We start from the raw sequence: 22,420 nt of genomic DNA on the forward strand, positions 1-22,420 counted from the left end.
GGCACAACTTTATCACTACATGGTCTGAAAGACTGGGAGAACCAGCATTTAGTTGTATTGTTCTGTGTTTAGACCAGTCACCTCTTCTGTGACTCTGACTCTTCTTTGTGTGTGTGTGTGTGTGTGTGTGCATGCATGGGTTTGTATTACTATACTTGTGAAATGTCCCAAAAGAGTTTTCCTGGTCCTAACAAGAAAAACAAAGAAAGATGTGTTTACGATACAGGTTGGGTTTAGGCTTATAGGATAAGACATTTAGAGGTTAGGGTTAGGAGTTAAGGTCGTTGCACACTGCTGTGTTTTTCGGGCCGAATATCGGAGTGAATTTCTGAAAAAAATCAACGTTGCGTTATGTCAATCACGTTTCCACACTGCCGCCCGTTTCGTATTTATTTTTGGACCAGGGTTGATTTTTTTCCGATTTTCGCAACTGTCGACACTGGGTCCTTTGCTCTCTCTCTCTCCTCCCCCTCTCCTTGGCCTGGAAAATGCTTTCGAGGATTTCGGATTTCCAAAACGCAACAGAAACACTGTGCAGTGTGCAACCAGCTTTAGAGTTAGAATTATGCTTGAATACACTTTGTTTCGTACCGGTGTCGCGCACCAGAAAACCAAAACCAAGCAACTTTTGGCTTCAGTCAGTCCTAATGTTAATGTGTGTGTGTGTGTGTGTGTGTGTGGGGGGGGGGGGGCTCTCCATTCCGACATTTACTTCTTATTAGCCCTATTCACGGCCCGCCCACTCAGCATCCCCCTGGTGCTGAAGTCACGTTTTGAAGGGTAAACCCCTGCTAAAAGCCCATAGAGTTAACACAGAAATCGCAAATTTAATGCAATTTCCGAATAGTAAAGTATAAAATACAGCTAGCATGATCAAGAACACAAGATAGTAAAGGCACAAAGCATTATAATTTACTTTACCGTTCGAAATAATGATTTGTTGGCTTTAAGTCCAGCTATTTCTGTTATAGTTTCCCCTTCTAAACTGACGTCAGCACCAGGAAGTTGCTGAGAAATTTGCTGAGTGGGCGGGCCGTGAATAGGGCTAATTGTCGGAGTGGCAACACTTCCATAGAGTTTAGGTTAGGGAGTGAAGACTTCAATATATTGTCCTATGCCAAGTCAAGGCCTAAGATGCAGTATAGAGAAAAGTGCTTTCGCCATCTTGTTTTTAAAAAGAAAGAATGTTGCAATTTTAAATTGGGTTGGTTCCCCTAGTTCATAAAATCCTACAGGTCATCTTGTAGTTTATGTCCTGTGGGTTTTATGTGTGAGACTGTGCATGGCACGATGGTCAAATTTCGTGAGCCAGAAGTGTTCTTATTTCTGACCGCATACCAATGGCTTTCAGATTTATACATTGTGCATAACTAACAACCCTATTCTCCCCCAATAATAGATTACAGTTATTGTCCACGACATTGCAAGCGGCGCGAAGGCCAGCGGACCTTGGTCCTGCTCTTCGTGCCCGAGCGCCGCAGGCGCGAGTGCCCGCGAAGAGCGGGCCAGGGCCGCGCGGCCGGCGGAGCGCCGCGCGAGTTACGAAGCCGTGGTGAATGTAATCGTTCTATTTATGCCCAGGCCGTAAGGCCTGGGCAAGCGCACGATAAACGCCATGATAATTTACTTACTTACAATAAGCAGATAAAACATCACAATAATAAACCAGATAATGTGTCAGTATATCAACAGCAATTCAACAGTAGCAATAGCTATTCAACCACAGCAACGGCTTATTCACTTTACATTTCAATAGATCTCCTTGGAGACGGAGCATAGTGGTCCTGACTTATCATACCTTGGGTGAGAAAGACCTCTGATGGCCCATCAGGACACTTGTCCTATTGTTCCCTCCAGGTGTGAGATGTGTTGATGATTCTGCTGGGTTTCTATCTGCCTACTGCTCTAGGGACATTAGTCTCCCCTTCATGTTCAGTCCCGCTGGAAACATTGTGTCTAATTTGTCTATCCACCGTCTCTCCCGGAATCTCCTTTGACCCATTGTCCAATGTGGGTTATGTTCTAGCCCGGTCACAGAAAGGGCTTCTATCCCATGTGTCCTAAAATGTCGTACAATCACTAATGTGTTTTGTTTGTCATTATTAATATTGTACTTGTGTTGGTTAATTCTATCTGCTATCGTATTACCTGTCTCTCCTACATATTGTAGGTTGCATTTGCTGCATGTGATCAGGTAGACCGAGTTGGTTGTGTTCTGGTGTATGTTCTGCTTTATTTCATATACTATTTTTGTGGTTTTACTTTTCACCAGCCTTTTGGGTTGAAAATATTCTGGTATGCGTGGTGGTCTGTTCGAATCCGCCAGTCTGCTTTTAACCAAATAATCCTTGAGATTTTTGTTCTTTCTGAAGGCAGATATGATTGTAAAGCCCTCCAATAGGCCCTCTGCTCTGTTCTCGAAGTTTCTTTTCAATCTGGTGTTTGCTATTCTACTCTGTGTAGAGAAGGTTGTTACGAGGGCAATTTTTGGCCTTTCGTCCCTCTCTCTTATCTGTTGGAAGGTATCATACGCTTTTCTCAGAAAGGTTCGTGAGTATCCCCTGTGTCTCAATGCGCTAAAAAGTGTTTTACAGGCTATTTTAAAGTCACTGACCTGAGTACAGATCCTTTTAAATCTTAAGAGTTGTGACTTTACTATTCCTGTGTAACAATGAGCTGGATGAAAGGATGTCTTGTGTAAGAGTGCATGTGTGTCTGTGGGTTTAAAAAATACTTTCAGATCCAGCTTTTGGCTAGTTCCAAACTCTGGTCCCTTGAACACTGTTACGTCCAAGAAATCTATTTTCTCTGCACTCAGTACGTACTTGATTGTGATTGACCTGTGGTGTGTGTTCAAAGTGTTGATAAACTCTTTGAAGTCCTCTTCACTATAAGGCCAAATCCCAAAAATGTCATCCAGGAATCTATAATAGTGGCTTGGTTGTTGCCTGCATTTTTGTAGGGCTGTGTGCTCCCAAAGGCTCATATAAATGTTGGCAAAACTGGGGGCGAATCTTTTCCCCATGGCTGTGCCCTTTATCTGGAGATAATACTTGTTGTTAAATTCGAAATCATTCTGCGTTAGATTTAGTTCTAGCAATTCCAGCAGTTCTTCATCTGGTCTGCTGCTATCTGGATACTTTTGGCACGTTTCTCTCACCGCTCGCAATCCAGCCTCAGTTTCAATGTTTGTGTATAATGAATCTATATCAATCGAGAACAGAAAGGCATCCTGTGGAATTGAAATGCTCTTGATTTTCTCCAAAAAATGATATGTATCCTTAATATAGCTGGGATGTCTGGTTTAGAGCGGTTGGAGAAAGTGTTCTATGTACTCAGCGGTGTGATACGTTTCACTCGAACAATCACTTACAATTGGTCTCCCAGGAGGTACTTGGTACGGTACAGTCCAGTTTTCCGGACTCTTGTGTATCTTTGGCAATAAGTAAAACACTCTAGGTCTAGGTGTGTCTTGACCCAGTAAATAGGTCTCTTGTTTTGCATTAATGTGTCTCTTTCTCCTCAGTCTCTGTATAATGTCCTTGGCTTTGATGGCCGTCTGTTTGTAAATGGGCTCTTCTAGTTGTCTGTAATGATCAGGGTTGCTGAGCTGCCGTTCACCCTCCAGCAGATATTGATGTCTGTCCATTAAAACAATGCACGACCCTTTGTCTGCTGGCTTTATAACAATGTCTTTGTTATTCGCTAATGATCTAAGTGCAGCTACTTGTAATTTTGTCAGATTGTCCTTTTCCCTAAAGTGTGCTGGGATACTGTTAATACAAATTTGGTCAGCTGTAATCAGCTGTTTTAGGCTGTTTGGGAGAATCCCGTTTGCGGGTTCCCAATTTGATTTTGGCTGGAAGGGTGGGATTTGCTCCTCGTCTCCTGCCCCAAAGTGGGTAGCCAGTTTCAGCCTTCTGTGAAATATTGCCATGTCTTTCTTGAGAGTTTTGGTTTGGTTTTTGTAAATGTCTAGTGTAGGTACAAATGAGAGCCCCATTTCTAACAATTCCCTTTCATGTTGATTCGGCTGGAAATAGTTGGATAAATTAATGAGGTTACTCATTTTATCCGTATCTAGCCCCGTTTGATTTTGGCTTGTGGGGCTGTCTAGTTTAAACAAGCTAACCAGTGGGTCAGCATATGTTCGCCTGTCTTGTCCTTCCAGTGGATAAGATCGTCATCAGTTTCGAAATCCCTTTCATCCAATTTGGGGATGAAATTAGCTTTTTCTATCTCTGTGTTTAAGTTTTCTAGAATCCTTTGTTCCCCATGGTGTAGTCTATCTGAATAGTTAATTAGTGGCATGTGTATCTTGGCATGTGGGAATGTATCCTGGGCCATTGTGAGAAGTGTCGCAATGCTTTTCTTACCTGAGACAGTGGTCCCTGCCTCCTTGTTGTTGATTCCGAGTGAAATAATGCAGTGTGCGACTTCCGTGTGGATTCTTGTTCTCTTCAGTAAATCCACTGCGTTGATGAACTTCATCCCTGAATAGGACTCGATTTGTAAATCCTTTCGTGAAAAGGCCGGCATCCTAGCGAGGTTTGAGTCTCCAAAGATGAGTATTCTTCTGTCTGCTCGTAGTGTCCAGTGCTGGGTCCTTCCTTTCTTCCCTTTTCGGTGGTATCCTGGTTTCTTTAGTTGTTCCATTCTTCTCTCTGATCTTCCGTGATTGGTGTTGTTTTCTGCGGCGGGGCCCGTGCTTTCCCTTGGATCCTGGTCTGTTTCCTGTGATCTTCTTGGGTAGGTTCTTCTGTTTGTTCTCTGTGGTTGTGGTCGTACGCTTCCATAGAGTTTAGGGTTAGGCATAGGGTTAGATGTCGGAAAGTAGACATGTAACCGTTGATGTGATGTGTGTGTGTGTGTGTTGTAGGAGCAGTATGTGTTCATCCACCAGTGTACGCTGCTCATGTGGAAGAAGAAGAAACAGCAGTCCATCACCAGTGATGTCATCTACGAGAACGTCAGCAAGACATAATGACCGCCACGCTCCGCAGACTGTGAGACTGATTGATTTATTGATTAGTTTGTTGATTACTTTTGATCTTTTTTTTTAGTTACACTTTCCCAGCCTGGCCAGAATGGCTTGTCTGTGGATTAGCCGGAAATTTCTAATATTGTATTATGATCGGAGACATAATATTATGTTTATAAACATTCAGCCCAACCCTCCTCCTTCTTGGACGGCGCTGTAATTTTTGTCAACCGATTTAGTTTTAGTCATATTTTAGTCATCTGAAATGTTTTAGTTTTAGTCGACTAAATACCATAAGATTTTAGTTGACTAAATGTACAGTTGATTTTGTCGACAAAACATTTTGGGCAGGCCTTGATGGTGTCGTAATGGCTGATTTTACACAATTGTTTGCACTCTGAAAATAGCCGATCTACGAGCATCTTGTACATCTGCTATTTTCAGAGTGCAACACCCGAGTGCAACCAAACATAAAATGACTTGGATCTGGATCTCTTCTCCACTAGTCTCTACTGTGAAATTTTAGTCTAGTTTTTATTTGTTGACAAAATTGACAATATATTTAGTCATAGTTTTAGTCATCATTGCTTAGTTTTTATTTCGTTTTCGTCCGTGAAAAAAGGTAGTCGAGGAAGATTTTTCGTCATAGTTGTAGTCGACATAGTCAACACTGCACTGTAGTCCGTGCCAGGGAGAAGTGTCATGTTGACCAACACATTGTGACCTTTGTGTGTTGCAGGTTGTGATCTACAGAGCATCTGAGCCGCGTCCATTCTGTGCAGAGAGACTCACGTCATCATCACAAACAAACAAACAAACAAACAAAAAGAATAAGAACAACAACAACAACAGCACCAACTAAATATCTACACCAAACTGAAAAATAGTTCTTTGTTGGAATCAGCGAATTGAGCAGGTGGGGGGTTTTTTCGCCTTAAGGGACGGTACATTCGAAACACCGCAATCCTGCCCATACTAACTGTCCCTAACCCTCATGTGACAAGGACACTGCGGGGGGCGGGGGCGGGGTGGGGATTGGAGGGTGGGGGGACCCACAAGGGACCTACAAGTGGATCCGCCCCTCAGTTTGGTCCTCGCGAGGTCGACACGGGCCGGGAGTCAGTGTTTTATTATTTTTTTACCGTTCACGTTCTCGTTTTTTTTGTTTTAATCTCAGGATTTACGCTGAAAAACCAGCAAGCACACTGGCCTCTCCTCTCCCCTCCCACCCGTCCACCCAACTGCTGTGGTTCAACATGGGAAGGTTGGCAGTTGTCGTGCACTTGATCGTACTGTAGTGTTTATCGGAATGATAGCTTGTGTGACTGTACAGTATAGGATTCACTGGTTAGTTTGTAGCGTTCATTTTTCGTTCTTTTTTTTTCCTTTCCTAATAGTGTTCAGCATTGCCAGCGTTCAATAGAAGGCAAAGATTCAAGAACAGCTCGACCTTTAACTCTAGGGGCTGTTTGTCAAAAGACTAGTAACGGTTTCACTGCCACCCATGCCGTATATGGGACTAACACGTCCATATAAGGACTGACTATCTATACCTGCTGGAACACCTTGCTCACAACTACTGCTTTGTCAAGCTTGCGGACAGCTCGACGCGGGGACCGCTGACGCACAACGCTACGGACTACTTGTACCGTCTAAGGATTTACAGGAGAATCCTGCCAAGAGAGGGAAAGGGCACACACACAAACGTTTATGGGAATGCCTTTCTTTGAGACTTGATCGGCCTCATGATACCAGGTCCTCCTGCTGTGAGGGTCGTACTGTAGCTAAGAGACCAGTTTAGATGCTAGAAACCGGCTCTCTACCACTACCAGAACTACGCGAACCGTGGCCCGTATTTCACAGGTTCTGGATGTGTTTCTGTATTACACGACGGCTCTTGTTTCACATACGGCTCTCTCAGCCTCATTTGGGCACCTGCTCAGGAGGTGGTACTTAACCCTGAGTTCGGGGGAAAAGCCAGAACTCAGAACTATATCGGCGTTGTCGGTTGGAAACCTTGTATGTCCAAAACCGCTCGTTTTGCATTTATTATTTTAAAAGTGATTGAAACTAGTGAAAACAGCCGATCTACAAGCACACAACGCCTCGCACCGCTTGGCTGTTTTCACTTTCTTCTGTGCGACGGCCTTGTGTGATGAAGCAGGGCTTTGCTTTGCCAAAAACATACAAATCTGAAACTTGGAGATAAAAAGGTTTCTGCCCGACAGTGACAATATACTTTAATTTATTTTTCTTGTGAGAAATTTTGAAAATAGCATATCTACAAGCTCACAGCGCGCCGTATGGTGCGACGATGTGATCTCATAGATCGTCTATTTTCGCTCTTTAGATTGTTTTTGCTTTTATGATGTAGCGTGACAAAAAAAAAGGAACACATCACAGAACTTCACGGGTTCTGGGAAAGTTTCAGATTATGGAAGGTTTCTGGTGTTTAACCCCTTCGTAGCGGTGAAAAGAGCTTATAGAGACTCTTGGTTGTAACTTTGCACTGAGGCCTTTGGGAGGCGCCGCCACCAGTCTGACCTGCTGAAGACGGGCGAGAGGAAGGAAACCGGAGGCAACGACCGTTGTTTTTTCCCCCGTGGCTGCTGCTTCTTCTGATTGTGGAAATATTTTACCTGTACAGTATTTGTCCATAGTTATTTGTACCGTTCAGTGCACCACACAGCGGCGGATCCCGTTTCTAACAAGAATCTGCATTTCAAAGGACAGATTTATGCGCAGAGTGGCACGTCGTCGACCGACGTGTCGCACTGCGCGTCTCTTAGCGCTGCGATTCTCAAACGTCAAAACATTTATGAAAAGGACCCCCAAATTTGGACAAGGATCCCATCTGAAAATATTATATGCCAGGGACCCCCCCATATAAGATTGTGTTGTTAAAATGTTTACAGTATTGCAAATTTCTCAAAATTGATTTTGTAGATGTAGGCTACTGCATATCCGGTGAAAGTGGTTAAACAGATTTTGATGCCATTTTAACTCATTTTGCTGGGGACCCCCGGGCCTCAAGTGCGCCTGGGGGTCCCCGGTCTGATGGCATTCATACGGTCTGCGAAATGCTGACGATGATGACGGCATGAAACGTAAACAAAGGAAGTGGACGTAGTCTCGCACATCTTCCCAACCGATCACCATATGACATGTTAATTAAAGGTAGGGTAAGTGATTTTCTATGGTTAAAATAAGTGTTAAATAGCTACATTTTGAAATCGTTTGTTCAGTAACAGGAGTCTCCTTGTCTCTCCAGCTCTTTATTTACAGTCTATTGGTTCCCTTGTCACTGTGACATCACTCTGACATCATGCTCTGATGTCATTTTCAGGATATAGAACTCAGCCAGGATACACATTAAACAAGTGAAATGTATCACTTCACTAGTAAAACAGACTTGATTTGCACTGTACCTGATGAGTTCATTTTCCATCTACGAAAACTCTCTTCACCAATAATAGCAGATCTACAAGCTCACAAGGCGTCACGTTGTGACACGTTGTGAGCTTGTAGATCGGCTATTTTTTGGTGAACCTTCCCCCCAGAATAGGCATGCTGGGGTTCAAGTGGTTAAACGTCAAGTATAACGTTATTTTCAGTCAGTTCTGATGGAAACGGATATTTCTCCAATAGGATGTAAGATTCAAAAAATGAACAGTGTAATTCAGGGGTGCCGTGGATGAAAAAGTTATTTACAGGGGTGCCCTGAGTCAAACAAGTTTGAAAGCCCCTGATCTATAGCAATGATTACTATCAGAAAAAAGAGCTTTAACCTTTTAATAAAAAAAACATTTTGTTTTAACCCACAAATATCACTTACTCTACCGTTAAGCTGTAACCTCTCATTACCAGAGTTACGCGACACTACTGACCGTTCCTTGTCGTTCGGACATCACTTTGGTAGCCGTGGTCACGTCGGCCGACACTTAACTTGGCCTTTAAGAGTAAGAGGGATGTCGGAAAAACATGAAATGGAGATGTTTTGACTCTTTTTTTTTTTTTTTTTTCTTCTTTTTTAGATGAACGGTGTGTGTTAGAAATTGAGCATATTTGGCACTTACAGTAATCCTAGCTGGTCTAAAGATAGTAAGTAAGTCGTTTTATTACCGAGGTAGTGGAACTGCCTGTAACATTTCCACGTTGATGTCGGATCACATCAAGACCTGCCGTAATACCTGGCTTCCCTCAACGGTTTTCACTGCACTGTAAGTAGTAGGGGGACAGAAACATGCCAGAAACATATCTTATCAGAAGCATATCTTTCGTATGCCCAGAAAATGTATGGTTCTTGTGGTTTCCGCAAAGAACCACCACCTTCAAAATAACCTTTATTTAGTGAATGGTTCTTCGTGTTCCACATAGAGATGGGATTTATGGTTCTTTGAAGTGAGCCGGATCTCTGGGATCTGTTCCTTTCAAAGAGCCGTTCAAAAGACTGGCTCATTTTAGTTACTAGTTACTTTGTAGATTTTGATTATGATTACAAATTAGGCTACTTAAACCCTATATACATTTCTGCCATTTCAAAATAGACGATCTACAAGCTCACAGTGTGTCGCAACGCGACACATTGTGAGCTTGTAGATCTGCTATCTTCTAAATGTTATTCATTGGAAAACTTGTGAAATGGGACATTCTGTATAATGAGTACCTTCTACTATTGATACTTTAGGTACATTTTGATACCAATACTTTTGTACTTTTATTCAAGTGCATTTTAATTCCAAACTTCTACTTGTGGCAAAGTATTTCTGCATTTAGAAAGGAACGGCTCCCTACTGCAAACCGGATCCCATCGTTCATTTCAAAGAGCCGTTCAAAAGACTCGATTCGTTCAAAAGACTCGATTCGTTCGCGAACGTCCCATCTCTAGTTCCACATATTGTTAGGGAAACTTTTCAAAGAATCAAAGTTCTTTGAGGAACCACAAATGAATCGTCTTTTGATGGGTCTTTGACTCTTACCCACTTAAACCCCAGCATCCCAATGTTGGGCATGTCTTAATAGGCGCACGTTCGCCAAAAATATCAGATCTTACAAGCTCATTGTGAGCTTGTAGATCTGCTATTGTCAATAGAGGGATTTGGTATAGAGATTTCTTTCTTTTTAAAGGAAGTGACCGGGAGACACCGGTTCCATGAAGTATAGGCTTTGAGTGGTTAAGGGTTCTTTATTGAATAAAATAAATGGTTCTTCGGTTGGGGTCTGAACCAAACACATCTGGTGAGGCCCCTTTCCCACTAAAATAACTTTGGTTCTAGAACTAGTTCCCTCCTGTAGGTTCTTGGAACCTTGGTCTTGGTGCTTTCACGGAACTGACCGTAAAACCAGCTTGAGTTTCCACCAGTTTTAAGCAGAACCATTATAATTGGGGGCGGGATTAGCTGATCCAGAAAAAGATTGAGAACCACTGGTTTTATGTGATCTGTCATCTTTCTATTGGAGGGTGGACCAGCAAAAAAAACAAAAAAAGAAACAACTGATTTCACACCGCCAAGTTTTGTCGAATATGTGTGATTAACCACTAACGCCTGATTCATACTTCAGCTATTTGAAAACAGCTGATGTACAAGCTCATGACGCGTCTTCGCATTGCAACGTGTCGTGAGCTTTATTATGATCACAAGAGTGGCCAATGGGGTTCAGCCAAAGTTTTCAAATTGGAGGGTAATTTGCTATGATTCGTTATGTTTTATGAATTGCTAACTGAATATGTAACAACTGAATATCCATCACGGGATCAATGAAGGTCTTATCTATCTCTTATCTAAATGTGTTATTGCCTAAATGGAAAGCAACAAATGTGTCTTACAATCTACTTAGTTCACTATTGAAGTGGGTTACCTTTTATTATTATTATTATTGTTATTAAGGTTTTATTCCCAAAATGTCTGGCAAGGTCAGTGTTACTAACATATTAATGATTATGGAGCAATTGTAGCATATCGTAGATATCGGGAAGAAACCTCATATCTCCATATTTAATTTTCATTATTTAGTATGAAAATGAATATTTTCAACTCGGGCGTCTGGAAGCGTTCCAGGGCAAGCGCAGCGACATTTTCAGACAGAAAAAAAAAGGCCAAGTGGACATGGCGCCTAACGGACATACAAGGTTCTCCCACAGACAATGTTTCCTGGTTCATGGCGATTGAGAGTGTTTGGGCAGGTTGTCATGGACCTGGAGCACAGTCAGATGGCTTTACAGTTCCGTGCAAAATGCCTGTTTGGGATTTATCAGTAGCAGAGCTGATTTAAACGTATTATTAATTAAACCCAGCGCCCCGACTGCAAATGCCATTGTTCTGGGCAGACTTTGTACAGGCACAGGGGATTATGCACTGGCTAATATGAGCACAGTGGCCTGCCTACGGACAGCCGAGTCCCCCCCCCCCCCCCCCATACATTCTGACATATCAGATTTAATTGGATATCGGGAGGATATCTCCAAAAGAATGCTCTGGAAATCACCTTCGCTGTATGAAGACATAACATTAAATTTCCTTGGCCATATCATCTATCCAGGTTACCACTGTGTGTGTGTGTGTGTGTGTGTGTGTGTGTGTGTGTGTGTGTGTGTGTGGGGGGGGGGGGGGGGGTTATTGAATGTTCACAAGAATTGAGATTAGACAACACCCATGGGGTTATTGAGCACTTCGTGTTTACTTGTATGAGGGGATATCTACTATGTCCTCTTGTATGAGGGGATATCTATGCTATGTCCTCTTGTACAGTATAAGTGGATATATATCGTCGCTGTCGGGTGAAAACCTTGTACAGTATGTCCAAAACTGTTCATTTTGCATTTATCAGTTTAAAAATTGTTTAAACTAGTGAAAACAGCCGATCTACAAGTACACAACGCCTCGCACCTTTTGTGCGATGGCCTTGTCTGATGAAGCAGGGCTTTACTTACGCGAAAAAACGTAGACTTTTGAAACTTGGAGATACGAGGTTTCTGCCCGACAGTGACGATATGCTATGTCCTCTTGTATGAGGTACCTAAGCTATGTCTGTTTGGTTTCTCATACTGGCCTTGGATCTCAATTGTCCCTTCACAAGCACACGCCTGTAGACTAGAGCAGTGGTTCTCAACCTTTTCAGGCCGCAACCCCCGAAATAATCATATTTCAACTGGGGACCCCTCACCCTGACAAGCACTTGGCATTGTACATTTAGTTTGACTCCCTCTGTTGCATTGTGAAAATAGCAGATCTACATGCTCACAATGCCTCGTGTATCGAGGCGTTGTGAGCATGTAGATCTGCTATTTTCACAATTTAGGCCTCTAATATTTGACAATTTGGCCAATGTTTGACCAGAGGTACTAAAAAGCTCGTAAAAATCCTTAATTTGTCACTTTAGAAAAGTGCAGATACCATGTATACACTTATACTGTATGTTGGTCAGTTTACTGTTGAGTGAGAAAACAATGTTAACATTAAGCTAAACATCTGGGAACCCCCCCAAAATAATTTTGGTCCCGACCCACGGGTTGAGAACCACTTGACTAGAGGACCACTCTAATGTTAAGAGACGTTTGATCCCAGCACGGTTCACCGCCTACTCACAATAGTAGGTTGCATCTCACGATTACCTATCAAATGTACTGTACATACTACTTACTGTGTAACTATTTGGTTTCTATGACAAAGTAATTCTTGTGGAAATGATTTGTTATTTTATGTTTCTTTTGTATTATTATTATTATTGTTGTTGTATACATGTGAGTGTTACATGAACCCAGTTCCTTTACGTTTGTCTCATTTCTACTGTTTCTACGGTGTTAAACTTTTTGAGGGGTGGGGTGGGGGTGGGGGGCTCATGTTCTGAGGTGAATAGTTGCATTTTGAAGCGACTGCCCGGTCATTTGGGGTGCATGTTGGGACACACAGCATTTCGGGTGCTCACGAGCGCCACCGTGTGGACGTGGAACGAACGCCTGGGCTGTGGCCAAGCAGCCAAATGCACTTTGTGTTTTAAAGTCTGATTCATACTTCATCGTGTACGCCAGTGTATGCAAACATAGCTGAACTGCAAGCTCCCAATGCGTTTGCCAGTGTTTTTCACGTCAAAGACCCATAAATTAATATCTATATTTTGCCCGGAGACCCCCTCAACTGAAAAGGGACCCATCTTTGTGACTTAAAGCTATACTATGTAACTTTTTAATAAAACAAATCTTAAAATTGTCCTAACTATTAAATCGCTAAAGTTTTAGAACACCCACTCCGTTTATTTCAGCCCCAAAAGCCTTTTCTTTATATGTTTTCTACTGAGCCCGTGTGGCCGTGACCGGGACTGTTTTTCCCGGCAAAATTACGTCATCTGCATCATTCCGTATACGTGTCTCCCAGATGATACACTACCGGCCAATCACAGCGCGGATCATAAACGACCGGCCAATCACAGTGCGTCTTGCAGTCTTCTCAGGAAGTAGCTTGTCTCAACAGCAGTGTGAGGAGTCATAGCATGTTACACCCGATCCCCTGGTCACAGAGGAACGTGAGACCCCTCTATGGATTCATCTCGGCGAGGGCAAGGCAGTCGCGGTGTGGCGGCTCCAGGTGAAAACGGCCGAAAAAAGCGGTCGCGATCGCGTTTTTTTGTAAAATACTTGCAATAGTGCTACTGACCAGTAGTCGAGCAACTTCCAGAGTATAACTTTAAACTGTTTGAAAAATATTCAAGGGGTCCAGCCGCATACCACTTAGGCACTGCCACATAGGCATTGATGCCTGACGGCGTCGCCGGTTCGATTCCCGATCTGGACGACCTTTGCCGCATGTCACTACCCATCTCTCCCCAAATTTCCTGTCAGTCTACTCTCCTATCAAATAAAGGCATAAAAGCCCAAAAACAAATCTTTAAAAAAAGAAAATATATATATATATATATATTCAAAATTGTTTCACTTTGAGAACCACTAGCAGATGCGATGGGTGCAATGCGCTGTGTGTGAGCTTGTAGATCTGCTATGTTCGGTGCGTAAATGAGGCGTTGCGGTGTGTTGTCATAACTGACCCAATATGTAGAGACATTTCCAGTAGATAAAAGCACTGTACACAGTTTGAATACCATGTTTCCCCTGCTCAGTGTGTCCAGTCAAATCTTGTAAATTGTTGGTGCCATTCTTGTGCATTGTGTCACTTGAAGTTAGCGGGGTGATCTCGGAGCTTCCGATCGCCGTCACAGAGTTTTATTGTACATGTGTGTGCGTGTTGGAAAAAGTAAAATAAAAGGTTGCAATATCACTTCTTGAGAGCCGAAACAGGATGACAATTTTTCTTCTAGGTCCAAATAAAGGAGTAGGCCTATAGGTCTATTACTTACTACTAGTAAGACGCCTCAGGGAGACATGCGACCTCGCCCTTATCTGGCCAGTGATGTATCTTGGACCAGTTACCCATATATGGAGACCCCTGGTACCCATATATGGAGATCCATTATTGTACTGTATATGGTACATCCCTTTAATGCACATACATGGAGATCCCTGTCTGAACCAGCCACACAGATATGGGCTGTCTTCCTCCATATATATGGGCATTCCCATATGAAGTCCTGTTAGATATGGGCTTAATATTGATGACATCAGGAATCTCCATATATGGGCATAAAGGGGATTCTGTTAAGAGTGGTTCCCATGACATCACAACATACAATCCCTTTTATGCCCATACATGGAGATCCCTATCTGAACCAGCCACACAGATATGGGCCATGTCTTGGCCATCTGGCCAGTGATGTATATTATCGAAGACATCAGGGATCTTCATATATGGGCATTTTAAGCAGCAGATGAAGAAACAAGAGTGAATTAATGAGTTGCACTGAAGTTGATTACTTTGTCAAGTGCTTAGTCGTGCTGATGGTTCCATGTGTCATGACTGCTCCCTACTGGCGAAAACCTGTTTAGCCTTGTATTGTAAATGGTAAATGGTGCATTAACTGCATTTATATAGCGCTTTTATCCAAAGAGCTATTTACATAGAATGTGCATTACATTCACCCAGTCACACACACATTCACACACTGAAGACCAGGCCTGGAATTCCGTCCTCTTACGGGCAAGGCCAATTGGCCTTTGGTGTTGTCCATTTTTTGAGGGCACAAAGGCCATCAAATAAAACGAGATGTTAGTCCATTTAAATAATTAATTGAATTTAAGGGTTACATTTAATATGTAGAATATCTTCTGTGAAATAAATAAATGGGTATTTACAATCTGATGCTCAGCCCTGCACAAATCAAAGATACTGGATTGGTTTAAAAATAGGGACTCAACAAGACACTGGTGTCTCTACATGACAAGAAAGACACTGGTGTCTAGATATTGAGAAGACAGAGACAGAGGAGAAAGTGGTACAGTCAGCTGTGGCATTAAGGCCACTGTGGTCTCAGGTCATGCCATTGGTTTGAGGGGCACAAGGCCAAACTGAGGGGCAACGACGGCCATGGCCTTCATGGCCTCCCTGAAATTCCTGCCCTGCTGATGATGGCGGGACACTTCGACACTAGTCTACTCCTAAGCCACTGCCACCCCCAAAAGTGCATTGTAAACTTAAGAATGTTTTCAATAATCAATTTCTAAACGATGGATCAACTATTGACGGTATTTTCTTATGAAATAAGTTCTACTTGCAGGAAATAAAAAATAAATAAAAAAGAAGAAGAGATGTTTACTTTACGTGGACGGTGTGCGTGCGTGCGTGGCTAATATGACCAAAATCTAGCAGGAAGGGACAGAGCAGGTAAAGTAAACAAGAAGAGAACGGGAAAGAGACTGACAGGCAGAAACAAGAGAAGGTAAAATCACACGCACACACACACGCACGCACGCACGCACGCACGCACGCACACTGATGACTAATTTAAGTGGTACTGCGGTTGCAACACAAACTAATTAGGTGTCCAAGACGAACGCAGACAGGTGAGTGATTGTGTGTGTGTGTGTGTGTGTGTGTGTGTGTGCGTGCGTGCGTGTGACTGTGCATGCGTGTGTGTGTGTGTGCGTGAGTGAGTGAGTACACGTGTCCGGTGAAGACAGAAAGGTTAAGTTTCAAGGCAGAAACACAAGAATAGGTTGTCTCTCTCACAGCACTGCTACTGTACCTGCTGTCCAGTCTGATGGAAACACTGTATCCTGTGAGTATCTTTCATATATACAGTGTGTGTGTGTGTGTGTGTGTGTGTGTGTGTGTGTGTGTGTGTGTGTGTGTGTGTGTGTGTGTGGCTATCACAGCTCCATGTGAATGTGAAGTTTATCAGAATCGGAGTAAAACAATGTGGGTGCTCACTGCTCAGGTGGCGCAGGGGAAATGTACCTTTCCTCTTGGGTCTAGGGGTCTCTAGGGGTTGGAATCCGTTGCGTTACATCCAGCTATAGTCAAGTGTCTGTTAAGAACACAACTGGCCTGTGTTCGGGATGGAAAGCCAGGCCAGGAGGGTGATATTTATGGCACCTGTTAGCGGGGAATGTTAAGCGGGAGGAGGAGGACAGAGGTGCTGCGACGTCCTCCCAGTGGGGGCTCCTCACTGGCAGGTGAGTCAGTAAAGTACAATAGGAGTAGGGATGGGACGATACGCAATATTATCGTTTATCGTGATAAAAAACACTCACGATAATCGTATCGTGGAGATTTAATTTATCGTGATATCATCCTCTGTCATGCACTGGGATCAATTCACCTTTTATTTGCCGAGCTGCTTATCCGGTACCATTTAAACCCTCTATATTCGGTAAAAGGTACTTATAATATACGTACTTGAAATAGTCTTTTTTTCACTCTCTATCAAATGTCTTAGCCAAAAAATTGCCGATCTACAAGCTCACAACGCGTTGTGACGAGTTGTGAGCTTGTAGATCTGCAATTTTTTGGCAAATGTTCCGTCCCAGGATAATGGATTTTGAGTATCGCGATAATATCGTAAATCGCGATTTCTTTTGTAACAATAATCGTGATATGACATTTTCATATCGTCCCATCCCTAAATAGGAGCTGCAGGCAGTAGGAGGAATCAATTGGTATAGCGACTAAACTGGAAGGGAAAATGGGTAAAGATAATTGTTGGCTATATACAAAAAAAAAAAAAAACATGTATTTATTTAGATATCTGCTGAAACTCAAATTAAATGAAAAGAAGGGTTTTTAAGGTGTGGCCGTAGGAGGTTTAAGTCGTTCTTATAGCTTTTTGCTATAAAAGTGGACTGCTATAAGGTTTTAGATGTAGCGCTTATAAAGGACAACACGATATTCAGTTGTCAACTCATTTCAAGAGAAAAATTAAATGGCACGCTAGACCAGATGAGAATCTCTTATTTCTGACAGTGAATACAAGTGTCAGCTCCTCACATAAACAATATGGTATCAATATTACATCCACTCTGCCTTGGCTAACAGGTAACTAACCTCCATTCAGGTGCATGTGTGTGCGTGCGGGTGTGAGGGTGCATGTGTGTGCGTGCGGGTGTGAGGTGTCATCTTTCAGTGTGATGAACAGGTGTCTGCTGTCACCTGGACACAGGGGTGTTGCACCAAACTCTGGGCCCTGGGTACAAGGATTCACTGCATTATTTTGTGCTTTAACTACTGAAAAATAGCAGATATACAAGCTCACAGCGCGGCACTCATCAAGTCTTTGGAGTTTTTTTTGAAAAACCTATGTTTATATGTCAGTGGTGCTCAAACCTTTTCATGTGAAGGACCCCCAAAATGATGTGTATTTTGGCCACGGACCCCCATATAAAAATATTTAGTCCCAGGGACCCCCCAGAAGCAAAAATAGCAAATCTACAAGCTCGCAGCGCGGCACTCGGTGCCACGCTGTGAGCTTGTAGATCTGCTATTTTTCAATAGCTAAAGTTACTAGCCCCCCCCCCCCCCCCCCCCCCCCCCCTTGTGACGCCCCTGCCTGGACATTACCGTCTTGGAAGCCCTTCATCTCTCTCTCTCTCTCTCTCTCTCTCTGTAGACGTAATTACCAGCTTTCATTGATGTCAGCGGATACCACATCCTGAGTGGGTTGCCTATTGTTGTGTTGTATGTGCTTAATGGCAATGTACTTCTATTATACTGTACAGTTACTATTAATTATTTAATGTGTTGTCAATTACAGGAGACGGTGGGAGATCGGAATCTCTCTCAAATTCAGGAACATGCAAGGTGTGCACAGTACAGCACACACACACACACACACACACACACACACACACACACACACACACACACACACACACACACACACACACACACACACACACACACACACACACACACACACACACACACACACACACACACACACACACACACACACACACACACACACACACACACACACACACACACACACACACACACACCTTTTACTCTGTCAAAACCTCATCTCCAAAACTGTTACTTTTCAGGATTCAAATAAAAAAATAGCAAAAGTAGCAGACCGACAAGGTAAAAAAAATATGGAGATGAGTGAGAGTTTCTGCCCGACAGCAACGATTTGTTGAGTTGAGAGAAGAAACAGACAGACAGATAGACACAGAACTACTGAGGGGTTGACAGATAGACAGACAGACAGAGGATATGTAATGCGAGATACATTTTGACTCAAGATAACAAGATTACATTACTGTGTGTGTGTGTGTGTGTGTGTGTGTGTGTGTGTGTGTGTGTGTGTGTGTACATGCATGTGTGTGTGTGTGTGTGTGTGTGTGTGTGTGTGTGTGTGTGTGTGTGTGTGTGTGTGTGTGTGTGTGTGTGTGTGCGTGCGTGTGTGCGTACGTATGTGTGTCTGTAATATGTCACTCATGATCACCGAGGCATGACTGTAGAGGAGGGATACATTACTGTGTGACCAGGTCTGACCAGGGCTGTATTAACCATTGGGCCAGTGGGGCCGTTGCCAGGGGCCCTTGGCTCTTAGGGGCCCTTGGGGGAACTGGGCCACGTGGTCATTAACAATTTACTAAAGTTAAATGTATGGGTTAATTAAAAATCAAATGTGTGGGGCTCCTGTTGTCTACAGGTGCTTTCTTTCCCACAGATGATCATCGTGGCTTAAAATCTGAGCTGGGTAGTGCGAGTCGGGAGGGAGGGGGGGTCCTAAAAAATGATAGGCCAGGGGCCCTCACTGGGGTTAATCCGTCCCTGGGTCTGACTGTACACACATTGGACTGGAAACTCTGTGTGTGTGTGTGTGTGTGTGTGTGTGTGTGTGTGTGTGTGTGTGTGTGTGTGTATGTCAGAGAAGAGAAAAAGCAGGCTTCAGATAAGTGTATCATCCCGTCTCTCTCCCCCTGCTGTACAGTTTACAGTTTAGGCATTTAGCAGATGCTTTTAATCCAAAGCGACTTACAATAAGCAGATAATACATCACTATAATAAGCAAGGTGATATGTCAGAAGAACATCAACAACAATATAACAAATGCATAGAAATATCAATCTAGAAAAAACAATAACATAGGTAGACCATGCACCTAATCAGTAAAAAAAACGTTTCTAAAAACCAAAAAAAAAAATGCTAACTAGCTTAATGTACAGTATGGTCAATGAGTGTTACAGTAGTGCTATGGGTTTAGGTGGAGGAGTCTGTAGCTAGGGAGTGAGTCTGTAGTTCTAAGTGCGACAGGGAGTTTATTCCACAGTTTGGGGACCAGGAGGGCAAATAGTCTTGGACGAGTGGATTTTTGTCCTGTGGTTTTTAGCGAGGGTTCTGTCAGCATCCCTGTGTTGGCTGATCGGAGTGAACGGGTGGGGTTGTAGTGGTTGATCAGGTTTTGGAGGTGTGGAGGAGCCGTACCTGTAGTCCCTGAATCCTCTGTATTTTTCCTGTCACAACCAAGGACCCTCAAGAGAGAGAAAGAGATGGACGAGAGAGAGGAGGTGGAGAGGGGAGGAGGAGAGAAGGCAGGGATGCAGGCTGACCTGGCCTCGCTGCCTCTGTATGAGCAACAGAGAAAACTGGAGGAGAACAGGAGTCTACTGCAGGAGGTGAACCTGCAACAAACTACTTCAAACACATTTTTTGGACACTAAAATCACCCTAAGCGGCACACGCACTCCTTGGTTGCCAAACCACAACCTCCACCCCTCATTTCTCACATGGCCCTCTTCTAGCACCATCCTTAGGGCGATTCTTGCAAAACACATTTTTGGACACTGCTCCTACAGATTTTGCCCTAAAATCATGCAAAGCGGTACACAGTATCTCTACAGTCATGTCATCAAAATGCATCTGTCCCATCTAGCGCCACCATCTGGAGGATTTTTTAAAAACACATTTTTGGACACTGCTGTCATCAACATGGATCTGTCCCATTTCCCATATTCCCTCCTGATTGGCTACCATTGCCTTCTAAAGTTTGTGTATGCGACCTGACGGTCCCTTATCTCCCGATTTAGTGAGTCTTACTGGTAAATATCGTTGAGATGATACAATGTCTCCACAATATGCCTTTTCGGAGATATCGTATGTATCGTGATACAATGAGGGAGCCTTATAAAAGATCCTGTTGAATTGTTAATACAGAGATGCAATGCAGAATTCATTTAAACCTGCATTTTGGTTTAAATCAGTAGTTCTCAGACTTTAAAATGTCATGGTCTCCCCTGAACTCTGACAGTGTACAAATGAAACCAAATGGACCCGTAAGGGTCCATTTGGTTTCATTTGTATACTGTCAGAGTTACATACTTGTTGTAAGGGTCAATTTAGACCCCCCAAAAGGAACCCACAGAGTCCCCGGGCCCCACTTTGAGGACCACTGGTCTAAATGGTCTGTTACTCCTTTTTCCTTTAGTTTTTGTCACCTTGTAGGTGGTTGTACTGTTAAATAACTTGAAAAATAACCATAAAAACCAACATGAAAAAGAATCGTGATAAAATCGTCGTCTATCGTGACATTGCTTGGAAACATATCGTGATATTGTATTTTTCCATATCGCCCACCCCTAAAACTACCGCACGCACAATTTCGGATAATTGCTCAATTGGGAGAAAGAATATCTCTCCTCTCCTCTCCCCTCCCCTCCCCTCCCCTCCCCTCCCCTCTCCTCTCCAGTTAGCTCACATCGAGGCAGACCTGCGGGCGTCGCTGCGTAGGGAGGCTGACCGAGAGAGAGAGAGAGAGTTTCTCAGACAGCAGGACAACAGAATGAACCGGCAGTATCTCTGCTACCTCAGACTGAGCCAACGAGTAAACAAGTATGCATGCGCAAACTAGGGCATTAACGACTAGACTTGACTCAGTTGAGTTGAAGTCGACTTCACCGTTTGATAACGGTATTTATGATAGCATAAATTGATCCTTTAAGGCTTTTGTTTTAATATTAATATTATAGATTAGTTAATTAATGGCTGAGTGAAAACTCCCTGTGCTAGTGTGCTTCATTTCATTGACAAAACACAGTTGGAAAAGGAGAGAATTATGATAGAATAATGATAGAAAAATACAACTTTCGACTTTCCCTGGTGGGAGTCGACTCGTGTAATGAAGTCGACTGAGTCGACTTGTTGACTTTTTGGGTAATGCCCTAGTCAAGTGCACACAGCGCACGCACGCAAACACATAAACATATAACACGTTTGTGTTATACCTGTTAGTAGTACATCAACATTTTAGAATGGGGATTTTATGAATGCCACAACACAACTGCACTAATATCTTTTATGTACGACACCGGCACACGACTAGGTGATCAGGCACAACTCAAACTGGACCTTTTCTTAATTGTAAGGTGTAAGCCATAAAAAAACATAAAACAACAATTTCTCTTGCGAGGACCAGAAAAATGGTTCTCGCAATATTCATTTATTTGTATTGAAGATTCTATTGCGTTACAATAATTATGTTTGATATTGTTTTCTTTTTGTGTGTGTTAACCATCAGATCCTGGGTGAGCAGTTACTTCAGAAGCTTCCCCATGCACATCTACTGTTTACCCATCCAAACCATCAGCCACGCCCCCAAGAACAACGCGAGGCGGGGCAAGAAGAAGAGATGAGGGGGAGGGAGGAGCTTTCAACCTGGCCCGTCATGACAGTCCAACATTTTAATCCAATATTTAGATGGCTTGTTTAAAGTCCAGCACAGTCCCAGGATAATCGAACAGAATCCGTTAACCTCTTGAACCCCATTGCCCCCGCCGGCGGGGGCAAAAGGTGTTGACCTCTAAACAGCTGTCAATAAATGTCAATAAATCAATAGAGACCAAATCAAACTACAATTTCATTGTTGATTATTGTTACAGTGGGCCTACAGCATAGTAATCAGCTGCCATTGTACTTTTCATCCATACATTACTCATATTACAGTATTATTACTACTTATTGTTACTCGTTTTTATCATTTTTCACCCTATACTTTAACATTACTAATATTACAGCACTGCTCTCACTAAAACATCTGAAGAGTTTACATAGT

At 43.0% G+C, this 22,420-nt stretch overlaps 1 protein-coding gene across 1 annotated transcript in view; it reads left to right on the forward strand.

Moving 5' to 3' along the window:
* The window catches only part of ptpro (protein tyrosine phosphatase receptor type O), a gene marked incomplete at both ends in the record, with an annotated part of 113,271 nt that extends 108,287 nt beyond the window's left edge, over positions 1-4,984 (forward strand). The window contains one exon of the mRNA XM_080754357.1: positions 4,880-4,984. Within this exon, the coding sequence (XP_080610483.1) occupies positions 4,880-4,984 (105 nt within the window). The remainder of the gene's footprint in view (positions 1-4,879) is intronic.
* Positions 4,985-22,420: the final 17,436 nt, after the last annotated feature.

Source organism: Nannobrachium achirus (genome assembly GCF_963921795.1).
Source record: "Nannobrachium achirus genome assembly, chromosome: 23".
Classification (NCBI taxonomy): domain Eukaryota; kingdom Metazoa; phylum Chordata; class Actinopteri; order Myctophiformes; family Myctophidae; genus Nannobrachium; species Nannobrachium achirus.